We start from the raw sequence: 12,929 nt of genomic DNA on the forward strand, positions 1-12,929 counted from the left end.
CTGCTTTAAGTGCTACTTTTGAACTACAAGAAAGCCCCCAGCGAATAGAACACTCTGGATATTATTAATCAATGAATTGAACCGTTTCAATGCACTAAGGTCTGCTTCATTTGCTTATTCGCCAGTTGATCAGATGGCCTTCTAGGCTGAAATGCTAGTGCTGTATGAAGGAATAGCTGCATCTTTTCAGGTGATGTCCTGTGAATGAGACATTAAATCAGGTCTCTATCTGCCTGTTCCAGTGGTTCAGATGGTACATTTAAAAGCAGATCAGGGAACAGGTACCAACATTTTGCCCTTAATCAACGGCACCAAAAATAAACTAAAATAAAAGCAAAAGACTGCACATGCTGGAAATCTGAAATAAAAACAAGAAATGCTGGAAATACTCAGCAGGTCTGGCAGCATCTGTGGAGACAGAAGCAGAGTTAACGTTTCAGGTCAGTGACCTTTCATCAGAACTGGCAAATGTTAGAAATGTAATAGGTTTTAAGCAAGTAATGTGGGGGTGAGGCAAGAGGTAGCAAAAGGCAATGTGTTGATAGGACAGAGGGTCACTGAGAATAACCAACCAGAAAGGCATGGAGCAAAGGCAAACGGTATGTTAATGGTGTGCTGAAAGACAAAACGTTTGTGCAGAGAGGGTGTTAATTGACACAGCTGCCAGGGCCGACCTCACTTCGGCGAGTGGCATGACCCGGGGCTGCATTTTGCAGCGGCAGCCAATTAAGTGGCTGAAGGCATTTAAGTGACTCAATTGGGCTTTGGGTGAGTGGGCTGTCTGCCATCTTTCCTGCCACTGGCAAAATGGCATAGCAGCAGGCAGCCCACCGGGTGCCTTCCAACACCATTTTGCCAGGCTTCCCACCTCTGACCCCGTCCTCAAAAAGGCAGGAAAATCCTGGCCATTGTTTCTCAATATACGCACGTTGTTTTGTTTCACTGTGTCAAAAATGTAAGTCTACCAAACACTAAATGGACATCAAGTTCAAAAGAATTTTAATCAACAATCCCCTTTGATTCTGCAGCATCCCACCCTACAGCGAGCTGACTAGGAGATGATACTGTACCCCAGAGGGATCTGGATTCACATTGAGCAATAGTGCAGGCGGGGGGGGGGGGGGGGGGGGTGGAGATTCTGAGCCTCCATATGAGGAAGAAGCATTGCAGTTTCACTTACGTTAGTTGGTTTGGGGAGTAATGATCGAATTTGGCAGTACCTGGAAACTAGTGTAGTATGAGTGAAGGTATAGTCAGTAACACAGGATACAGGCTGGGGTGGAATTACTGAGCGTCTGAATTCAGTACAGCGAGTCAAAGCAGAAAGTGGAGAGACGAGCTCGGAGCGATGGGCATACGGTACCAATCTGTTCGCAATCTCATCAGAGTGAGGTTCACACGAAAGCTGTTATAGAAGTATCAGCCCCCAACCGGTTCGAAAGATCAGGATTGAACCAATGCCTGCAGACGAGGGCTGTGACACAGCCACTTGATTGGTGCAAAAACTCTGCTGATCTCCTAGGCTACAGCATCGCATTAATAGTTAATTCTTGTAGGATGTTGCTGGGCGGGTTGGAAATATAAGATGAACTGCTAAAGCAAAGAGGGCAGGTAGAGGGAGAGAAGGAGGAGAAAAGAACGTGAAGGAGAGAGAGAGAGAGAAAGGATAGAATGGGGAAAGGAGGAGAGAAGGGAGAAGAGGAAGGGGGATGTGAGAAAATATTAGCCCATTACACTTGGGAAGAGATTCAGAAGCACAATAGCAAGACGGACAAGTGGCTTGTGATTGATAGGAAAGTATATAACGTTACTAACTGGGCCTTAAAGCACCCCGGAGGGATACGGGTTATCAGTCACTATGCCGGCGAGGATGCCACGGTAAGGAGATCACCTTTAAACAAAAATTAAATCAAACAGATCGATTGTCCGCTTGCATTAGTTCGGAGAGATGCTGCATGCATATAAAGTAAGAATGCATTCCAGTGATCGAGGGTTACACTTCCGTGCGCTGTTGCTGTTCTTTTGTGACCCGTCAGTTCATCGCTTCAACATTTGAGACTGAGAATATTAATTCATGTTCCTTGCATCATTGATAAGTCTTTTACCAGAGCATTCTTTACGGCGCAAATTGTTTTGCACTTGTTTCGTTTTAAAATCTTGATTTAAAGTACCAAAGATACCCCAGTTTGTTGGCGCAAGGCCAAGGTTACTTGAGTTCAGGGATCCGAAGTTACTATCGGTCAAATGATTCCGGGCCATCGCTCCTGAAGGGAACACCAGCCTCTGAGCCTGGGAACTGTCCATAATAAAACTCCAGGCAGGGTCTACATCTGAATTACTAAATTGTCAGGGGTGCTGCTGAAAATTAGAGAAGCATAATTCTTCTGAGGGAGACTAGAGTATTTTTTAAATGATTAAGCATAATTATGTAGGTGTTTTTCACAAAAAACGTGGTTGGATTGGTCGGTTATGATTTGTAAAATACCTCGAGCAGTCTTGGTAAATCTAGTAATACAATGTGATTTTAAAAAAAGGATTCAATCACCATAAAGCAGCAGCATTATTAATGAATGCCACTATAGAATGCAATCTCCAAAATACAGCTATAGTCCAGGAATCCCATTTAATGAAAACAAAACATTAATTATTTGGTCACTGTAATGCATTAATGCTGTTGAGTACTACTTAATTGGACTACAATTCAAATTAGTGCTTCAATGCTACAATATACTAACATAATTAAAACTCCCCTGGGGTCTGATATTGTTAATAATCAGTACAAGATGCACTGCAGCAAAGCACCAAGGCTCCTGAGACAGCACCTTCCAAACCCGCGACCTCTACCAACTAGAAGGGCAGCAAATGCATGGGAATACCACCACCTGCAAGTTCCCTTCCAGGTCACACACCATCCTGACTATATCACTGTTCCTTCACTGTCGCTGGGTCAAAATCCTGGAACTCCCTTCTTAATGGCTCTGTGGGTATACCTACACCCAAAGGACTGCAGCAGTTCAAGAAGGCAGCTCACCACCACCTTCTCAAGGGCAATTAGGATGGGGAATAGATGCTGGCCTATCCAGCGATGCCCACATCCCATGAATGAATAAAAAAACTCATTCAGAATCAATTGCAAATAACCAGGACGTTTTTTCCCTATTTTCTCCAATTCTTGCCCCATCTCTCCTAAAAGTGTTACCCTTCTGTGGGGTACAGTTCCATTGGTGCTTGTCAAGTGGCCATTCTTCACGTGAGCCTAGACTGAGTGTTACTGGGCTATTCAATTGTGGGGGACAATACAGCTCATGGCATACCCAGTGTTAAACCGAAGCAGTCTGTGCCTGCATGCAGCAAGATCTGGACAATATTTAGCCTTGGGTTGATAAGTGGTAACATAAGTGTCAGGCAGTGATCATCTCCAACAAAAGAAAGTCTAACCACCTCTGCTTGATGTTCAGTGTGTTTACCATTGCTGAATCCCCACCATCAACATCCTGGGGGGCAGGGAGGTGGTGGAAGTCATCATTGACCAGAAACTTAACTGGACCAGCCATATAAATACTGTAGCTACTAGAGCAGATCAAAGATTGGGCATTCTCTGTTGAATTACTCAGCTCCTGACTCCTCAAAGTCTTTTCACCATTGACAAGACTCAGGTCAAGCATGTGATGGAGTACTCTCCACTCGCCTGAATGAGTGGAGGTCCAGCAACACTCAAGAAACTCGACGCCATCCAGGACAAAGCAGCCCACTTGATGACACACCATCCATCACCTTAAACATTCATTCCCTCCACCACCGGTGCACCATGTCTACAATGTGTACCATTGCCAGAAATGCTCGCATCCCCTGAATGAATAAAACAAAGAAAAGAATGGACTCTTCATGGCGCTGGACATTGATCAGGATTTGGCAACCTGGCAGAGATCAACCAATTCCCTCTAAATCTGGGACCTTGTACTCTTGTAATGCAGTTTCTCCGTCTCCATTGCATCTGTTTTGATCTTCCATAACAGTGCTTCCAGTATACTTTCTTTTTTCCTCAACTGAGGATTCTCCTTCACCGTGCTTAATAGGGTCCTCAACAGTGTCTGTTCCATTTCCAGCACTTCTGCTCTCCCCTCCCTCATAGAACCATAATAGGGTTCCTGTGCCTTTGCCTTCCACCCAACCAATCTCCACATTCAATGGATCATCCTCTTCCAACTCCACCAACACATCTTCCTCTCACCTAGCATTTCTGAATTTCTAATCTACTATTTCCCCCTGTGACACTCTGGTTCACTCTTCAGTTGTCTCCAACACAATCCCACGGCACCTTCCCATTCAAGCACAGGAGGTGCAACACCTGCCCTTTTACCTCCTCCTTTTCCACCGTCCAGGGCCCTAAACACTCCTTCCAGGTGAAACAGCGATTTACTCATACTTTGAATTTAATATTTTGTATTCGTTGTTTATGATATGATCATCCCTACATTGGTGTCATCACCTGCCAAGAATGCGGCACATTAATTTTGTCATGAACATTGATTTTAAAATGTTACTAGAGTGAAGAAAGGACTTGTTAAACAGATCAGTCGTGGCTGGAAAAGACATTTGCATATTAACAGACAGTGTTTGGAAGGACAAAGCAGCCATTCCCTGACACATTCAACCCACAATGGACTTTTGATCACCAGACTTTGAAGGTGGGGAGCTTGTATTCCAGGTTGACTGCTAAGATAGCCGAATACACAAATGGACGTGGTCAAACCAGTTAGTCACAGACTAACCTGCAGGGCCACATGGGTTTTTTGAATTTGTACAAACAGTTTGGGCAAAAAGTCTGTTTGCTCCTGGACTGAGAAGATCTCTCCTGTCTGCTCCCATCTCTTTCTCACAGGCCTCTGAATCCACTGAAGACACATGAACCCCAAGAGAGAAAAGTCTCCTACAGCGAACAAGGTTTAAGAAGAATACTGGGCCCCAGAAAAGCAAGATCTACCTACAATCAAGGACTCTACAGTGAGCTCGAAGAACTGTAACAACAACTGTTCAGATATTGCCTCAAACTTTTCCACTTTATTTTTCTTCTGCTCTTTTCTGTCTCTATTTTATCATGCAGGCCCCCACTTGCCAAGAATGAGGCACATTAATTTCACCACATGGACATTAAATTTCAAATTGTTGCTGGGAAGAAGAGAAGGCCTGTGACAAGGGGTTGCCAGGCCCCTGGCTGGAAAGACATTTTTGCATGTTGATAGACAGTGCTTGGAACAAAGGAGCTATCCCCTGCTTCAATATAATCCACAACCACAAGTGGTCAAACCAGTTATCACATGACTAACCTGCTTGGCAACCTGGGGTTTTCTGAATTGTACAGTTTGGACTGAGAGCCTGCAGAAAGCAGAATGCTCCAGGATTGAAGAAGATCTCCTGTTTGCCTGCTCCCATCTCTTTCTCGCAAGCCTCTAAATCCACTGAGGACACGTGAATCCCAAGAGCGAAAAGTCTCCTACAGCGAACAAGATTTACAAAGAATACTGGGCCCCAACGAGAAGCAAGATCGACCTATTATCAAGGACTCTACAATGAGCTCGAAGAACTGCAACAACAACTCTTCAGATATTGCCTCAAACTTTTCCACTTTATTTTTCTTCTCATTTCTGTCTCTTGCCTGAGTGTATCACGTATGCATGCTAGTGTGGGCGTGTTGTGTATCCGTAGGCGTTAACTGAATTAGAGTATAAGTTCAAGTTTAATAAATTTCAACTTTTCTTCTTTAAACCTAAGAAAGCCTGTTTGTGCTGGTTTAGATTTTTTAGATTATGATTAGATTAGATTAGAGATACAGCACTGAAACAGGCCCTTCGGCCCACCGAGTCTGTGCCGAACATCAACCGCCCATTTATGCTAATCCTACACTAATCCCATATTCCTACCAAACATCCCCACCTGTCCCTATATTTCCCTACCACCTACCTATACTAGTGACAATTTATAATGGCCAATTTACCTATCAACCTGCAAGTCTTCTGGCTTGTGGGAGGAAACCGGAGCACCCAGAGAAAACCCACGCAGACACAGGGAGAACTTGCAAACTCCACCCAGGCAGTACCCGGAATCGAACCCGGGTCCCTGGAGCTGTGAGGCTGCGGTGCTAACCACTGCGCCACTGTGCCTTATAATTGGAAAGAGGTGAACAAGGATTCACCAAGGGGGAGCTAAAAAACAGGTTGTTTTAATGATAAAACCCTGTTACGGTAAGACCAAGTGAAGGCTGAGAGGGACCCCTAGACACCTTTCTCACCTGGTCGTAACATTGAGGAGACCAAAAGCAGATTGGGGAGCATCTCTACTCAGTTTGCAAATGTGACCTGTGCTTCTGGTCATCTGTCATTTTAATTCCCTGCTGACCTCTCCGTTCTCAGCCTCCTACATTATTCCACTGAAGCTGGAGGAACAGCACCTCGTCTTTCAACTGGGCACTTTACAGCCTTCTGAACTCAACATTGAGTTCAACAGTTTAAGGTCATAACCTCTGCTCGGAAGGTAGTAATTGGTGATGATCTACTATCCTGCTATCCCATTCACACCAGGTCTAGAGCCATCTTTTGTTTCTTTACTTGCCCCATTACCATCTCTTTTTGCCTTGCACCATTATCCCTTTTGTCATTTAATCTTTCCTGCCTTTCACTGACCTTCCCTTTTTTGTTTATCCCCCCCTCCCCCCTTTCCCTGCCTCTGTACTTGCTTAAAACCTATTACATCTTTAACTTTTTTCACCTCTAATGAAACATTAAATATTTCCCCGTCCACAGATGCTTCCTGACCTGTTGAGTATTTCCAACATTTTCTGATTTTATTACCTTGTACTTAGTACAGTCCCACATTTGGTAGTAGATTTACGAGATGAGCCAAAACATGTTCTCAAAACACCATTCTTCTGATAAAGAGATCTGTTTGAATGTTGATGAAAGTATGTTTTGATGTCGGTTCCCCTCAGTATGAATGCTGTGCTGAACAGACTCCCTGGCATGAGACGAGTTCTCTTGATACTGTGGATAGAATGTTATTAGGTGCTTTTACTATACTCCCAGCTCAGCTACAGCATGTGTTCGAGTAAAACTGCCTTTATACTGTTCATCACATACTCTTATGTCTATTACATCAAGGGTTATGTACAGAGTAAGGTACCTCTGCTCTACTCTGGGGTATCAAGTCTCAATAGACCACTCCAGTTTACCAGAGTAATATTTCCATTTTATTGCCAGCCATCCCCACAGCCTCTTCAAATAAAAGAGCCAGTAAGGGATAAATCATAGACAGTTATGTACTTTGGGTCCATGCCACTACATACTGTCCCAAACTCATTACACATTGGACCCTTACAACCAGCAGACAGAAGATAATTTCATTCCATGAATCTGCAGTAGGTTTGAATCAGGATTGGAGAGGTGACAGACAATGTTCTCTCTACACAACTATAGCACCCATTTCCTACATGTTTCAAAAATCACTTTGAATCTTTAAATGAATTATGGGTATAAATGCTGCAGAGGTTCCAGCAGATTAATGTGATGCAATGCAAAATGATATCCTGATGTCTTGTAGAAGACAGCAAACTGTTTGTTTGAATTGCTTTGATGTCCACTTGGAATTCCGGTTATTGATGCAGTATTACACATTATCATCAGTGATGTCTGATGGTTGAATAATCCTGTGTTGCAGTGCACTAAAGGATGAGGGGGAGGGGGCGGGGGCGGGGGAAATAGCAATTAAAAACTCCCCGAACAGCTTAATAGGATATGAAGGCACAAAGAACTGAGAGGTCCCAGTCCAAACCTTAGTCTCTGCTTCAGCCCTGGGTTGAAGAGGGGTCATAATAAGCAAGGGTTCCCAGTCCTCCTGATTACTCTTCAGAGAGACATCTGTTGGAAAGTGTGTGTGTATATATCGTGAAAGGAGGGTGAGAACAGGATCAGGTCTTCTTGTAATACTCCCCTGTGATTGGACAGCCTGACAACATTCACAATATAGGATTGCACAGGAAGAATGAAGACTTGGGTGAGGTTCTAGTGGGGACTCATCTGTGGAACCATACCACACTTTGAGACAATCCGTTCAGGAAAGGTTAGGGTGTAATACAGGCAGTCGAGAAGCAGGCTCAATAGGTAAAGTACATGTACAAGATGCAGTCTGTCTGTTGATTTGATTGAAACCCATTTGACTTTCCCTGATACTCCACAGATGGAGTGATGATACAGGGTCCCTGACCATGATCTTCATGGTGGCATTATCCTGGCTGAATGATATTGTAACTGCCTCTGTAGCTCTTAGTGAACTGTTCGATCTTCTTTTGAAGCTGTTAAATGCAGCATGGGTACTAAGGATCGCAGAACTGTTACAGCACAGAAGGAGGCCATTCGGCCCATCGTGCCTGCACCAGCTCTCCAAAAGAGCAGTTTACCTAGTGCTACTCCCTGGCCTTCTCCCCGTAGCCCTGCACATTCTTCCTTTATAGATAACAATCTATTTGAACCTGCCTCCATCACACTCTCAGACAGTGGGATCCTAATCACTCGCTGCCTGAAAACGTTTTTCCTCATGACACTATTAAAGTCTCTGTCCTGTGTTGAGTTAGCTCAGTGCGGTTGAGACAGCAATAGGGATGCTGCAATTCATAGGATCATAAAATCTTACAGCAGGAGGCCATTTGGCCTGTTGTGCCCATGCTGACTCTTTGAAAGTGCAGTCCAATTTAGTCACGTGCCCCATAATGTTGCAAATTAGTTATCTACAAATACATGTCAAATTGCTTTTTGAAAGTTTCTATGAAGTCTGATTCCACTACAGTAATGTGTTCCAGATCTTAGCAAGCCTCTGTGTGAAGAGATTTCTCCTCATTTCAGCTCTGTTCTTTTGCCAATTATTTTCAAACTATAACCTCAGGTTACCCATGCACTTGCCAGAGGAAACAGTTTTTCCCTATTATCTGTATCAAAACCCTTCATAATTTTTGAATATCTCTTAAGTCTTCCCTTAACCTTTTGTGCTGTAAGGAGAACAGGGCCAGCTCCTCCAATCTCCACATAACTTAACTCACTCATCCCTTCCTCTGTACCTTTCCCAGGGCCTTGGCATCCTTGCCAAAGTGTGGTGCCCAGAATTGTGCACAATAGTCCAGTTGAGGCCTATCCAATGATTTGTAAAGGTTCAGCATGACTTCCTTGCTTTTGTACTCAATGCCCCTGTATACAAAGTCAAGTATCCCATATGCTTTCTTAGCCATTTTTTTATGAACTTGCCCTGCACCTTCAAGGATTTGTGAGCATGCATGCTCAGCTCCCTCTACTCTTGTATTCCTCTCAAAATAGTACCATTTAGATAATACTGCCTATCCATGTTGTTTCTCCCAAAGTCCATCACTTCATACTTTTCTGCAATAAATGGCATCTGTCATCTCTCTGCCCAATTCACCAATCTGTTTATGTCCTCCTGAAGTCTGCTGCTATCCCGCTCACTATTTGCTATGTTGCAATTTTTGTATCATCTGCAAACTTCAAAATTTTAGTCTCTCTATACCCAACTCTCATTTATTTCACACAAAATGTAGTGAAAATCTGGAACTTCCTCTCTCAAAAGACTAAGGACGCTGGTGAATTGACATTTTCAAGACTGAGGTTGATAGGTTTTTGTTAGGTAAGGGAATAAAGGCATGTGAATGGAGTGAAGGTATATATCAGCTATTATCTAATTGAATGGTGGAACAGGCAGTGTCATAGTGCTATTGTCACTGGACTAGTCACCCAGAGACCCAGGGTATTGCTCTGGGGACATGTGTTCAAATCGCACCATAGCAGAAAGTGGAATTTGAATTTGACAGTTGTATGAAAAGGAAGAATGTGCAGGGAGGGGGGGAATGGAGCTGAGGGAATTGCTCTTTTAGAGAGCCAGTGCAGACACGATGGGCCGAATGGCCTCCTTCTGCACTGTAATGATCCTGTAGATAGGTTCAAGAGCCTAAATAGCCTACATCAGTTCCTATGTTTCTGTAACAATTGAGACCCCAGTTTGTTTTTTCTCTTTCTTCCTAGCTGAGGGTCATGGAGACCAGTGATAATGCCCCAACTGTCACCCCAGCTAAGATACAGTAGTTCAGTGAAAGCCAGAAAAATGAACTTGGACTTTTTGTTGTCTGTATAGGTCAGCTATACGGAGCTTTTATCAGCTGAGCAATCTTGAAGAGGTATTTTTCACTTTAATCAATGGTGTTGCTGTCCAAGGAAGAAAATGACAGTTAAACCCATAATTAAGAGGTGGACTTGAGAAAGGTAACCAGTTATTTTGTGCATTGAATATCACTGCAACACAGAAATGCCACATGGCACATAGATGTAAGGCTTGCACACACTGAATCCTTCAGGCACACTAATGAACCCCAAGCGAGTAGAGTTTTTCTTTGACAGCTGGGTCACAGCAGCAGAATTGGAGCTGAGGAAGGAGGAGCAGGAAACTCCAGAGGATTAGGCTTTTTCCTTATGGGAGAATTTAGTATTCCCTTAATTGCAATGTTTGTATTCTATACCAACAGCTACATAGTTGAACTTAATCACCTACATCACCTAATTAGATAATTGTTACAGTCGAGACAGACAAACATACGTTGCTTATTTCTATCTGTTATAAACTGGTTGAAAACCTATACATTTTCAAGTTAAAAATTTTCAGGGGTGATTGGGGAGAGGAGAACATTTGGCTTTTAAATAATTATAGTGGATTTTCTATGATGTTGCACATGTTACGTTAAAGAATACATTGTGCATTATGTAACACTCATTGTTTTAAGAAAAACAATGTCTTCTCGTTAGTCTGTGTCCCTTTAAGACATAATGTCTCATTAAACAGCTCCTCAGGCCAATTGGATTTTAAGTGCTTGGTGAAGAAAAGTGTTCAAATTGGAAAATGCTGAAGTTTCAGGCTCCAAGTGAAAAGCACCTGGTACTAAGTAACTGGCTTTCTTTTTTCTGTATTGTTTCTGTAACAGTGTGACATCTGGAGTGTAATGGACAAACTGAGGTAGATGGTATATTTTGGCACACTCTGAAATATCCTGTCGTCTTCCTCCCAACCCTGATTCACCTTTCATCATGAGCCATTAAATTGAATTTCATCAGTTGTCACCTTGATGCATATGAATATTTTGGGTCATCTATAATTTATATGAAATCTTAGCTAATGGTTGTTAAAAGCTTCGTGTCTCCATTTATAATACGGACTTAAAATGTTGACTTGTGCAGTTTTTAATGAATGTGGTTTTAAAGTCTGGTTCCACTGCACATGCTTGTGCAATGCTAAAATCACATTGCATCAGCAAAGAGATTAGTTAATTATCTGGAAATCTAATTAGATTATGAAATTCATTCATATATTCCATATTTAGTATTAAAATATGATAAAAGATGATGCAATAATTACCTTACAGGCATTAAATAAGTGTAGTCAGTAATACATGGATTGTAGAACCTGTACTACATGAGAGCTCTCACTGAGGTAACAGTTTCCACCCTGATCATCTTTCTGCCTACTCCATAGCATGGGTTCAAACTGAACTTTCTCATCATTAAGTAATTGAGATCAGTTTCATGTTGTTCTTGTCAAAGGATTTGGTTATTTGGCACCAATTAAGCACTAAATAATGACTGAGTCCAAATTAAAACATCTGTTAATTTGTTTGAAATCGAATCAAGCCTCAAAGAAAAAACTGTAAAGGGAGGAAAGCATTATGCAAATTATTCAGTAAATCTATATATTACATATGAATGTGCATAAATGATGGGCAGGGAATAAAACAGCTGGTCCATCAAGTCTCCCTCACACTTATGCTGCCCGGAACAGATACTTGCATGCTTGCTGCCCCCTGAATAGCCAAATAATCTCCTGGGGGAGGCAAATAAAAAACAGTAAAAGTAACAGGACCAAAAAGGAGAAAGATATTTCTCTCAGACCCCATCAAGGAATCAAAATCAGTCCAGGAGACTACATTGATCATGCACACATTTAACTGTTAGATCATTTACCTTCATTGAACAGCAGAATGAGATAAATGTGACTCACATATAAAGAAAAATTATAATGTAACTGTGTTTGGAGGGAAATCAGCTGAAAGAAATTTACCAATAATTGAATGCGACATAGAATTGTAATACAGGAAGTGTGATGATGGACAGAAAATGCAAGCAATGGGTACTATTTATTTATTGCTTTCTTTTAGTGTACGTTTGCCACACTTGCAAATTCTCCATCATAAAAAGAAATCTGGAACGTTCCTGGGAAAGTAGATTTAAATCTGGAATTAAAATCTAGTCTAATGGTGACCACGAGACCATTGTCGATTGTTGCAAAAACCCATCTGGTTCACTAATGTCCTTTAGGGAAGGAAATCTGCTGTCCTTACCTGGTCTGGCCTCCATGTGACTCCAGACCCACAGCAATGTGGTAGACTCTTAAATGCCCTCTGAAATGGCCTATCAAGCCACTCAGTTCAAGGGCAATTAGGGATGAGTAGTAAATGCAGGCCTAGTCAGTGACGCCCACGTCCCATAAATGAATTTTAAAAAAATCAAAAATACTTTATTCACTCTGAGCAAATCTCTCTCAGATGTCTTTCCAAATGGTTTCGCTGGCCATGTGCACCTCCCCAGCACACCAGCATCTCCATTTGCTCAGTGATCACTGACTTGCTGTGAGTACAACCATAGTAACATCATTTGGACTTTAATGGATATGAGAAAGGCACATAACATGGTTTCAAATTGATTTTAGGAGTCAGATTTAGAAATAAAAGTAGAAGCTGATCTGACTTCTAATTAATTTGAATAAAGCAGTTAAACCTTGTGACCTTTTCAAGGTAGGCACTAAACTGCAAACACCTATACTTTAATAGCAGA

At 42.3% G+C, this 12,929-nt stretch overlaps 1 protein-coding gene across 3 annotated transcripts in view; it reads left to right on the forward strand.

Moving 5' to 3' along the window:
* Positions 1 to 1,215: 1,215 nt before the first annotated feature.
* The window catches only part of fads2 (fatty acid desaturase 2), an 87,735-nt gene continuing 76,021 nt past the window's right edge, over positions 1,216 to 12,929 (forward strand). For 2 of the 3 annotated variants that reach the window (XM_068046175.1, XM_068046176.1), the window contains exon 1: positions 1,216 to 1,878. In XM_068046175.1, coding sequence (XP_067902276.1) covers positions 1,672 to 1,878 — 207 coding nt within the window. In that variant the 5' untranslated portion in view covers positions 1,216 to 1,671. The remainder of the gene's footprint in view (positions 1,879 to 12,929) is intronic. The other variant, XM_068046174.1, reaches the window with a different exon arrangement.

This window comes from Heterodontus francisci, chromosome 14 (genome assembly GCF_036365525.1).
Source record: "Heterodontus francisci isolate sHetFra1 chromosome 14, sHetFra1.hap1, whole genome shotgun sequence".
Classification (NCBI taxonomy): Eukaryota; Metazoa; Chordata; class Chondrichthyes; order Heterodontiformes; family Heterodontidae; genus Heterodontus; species Heterodontus francisci.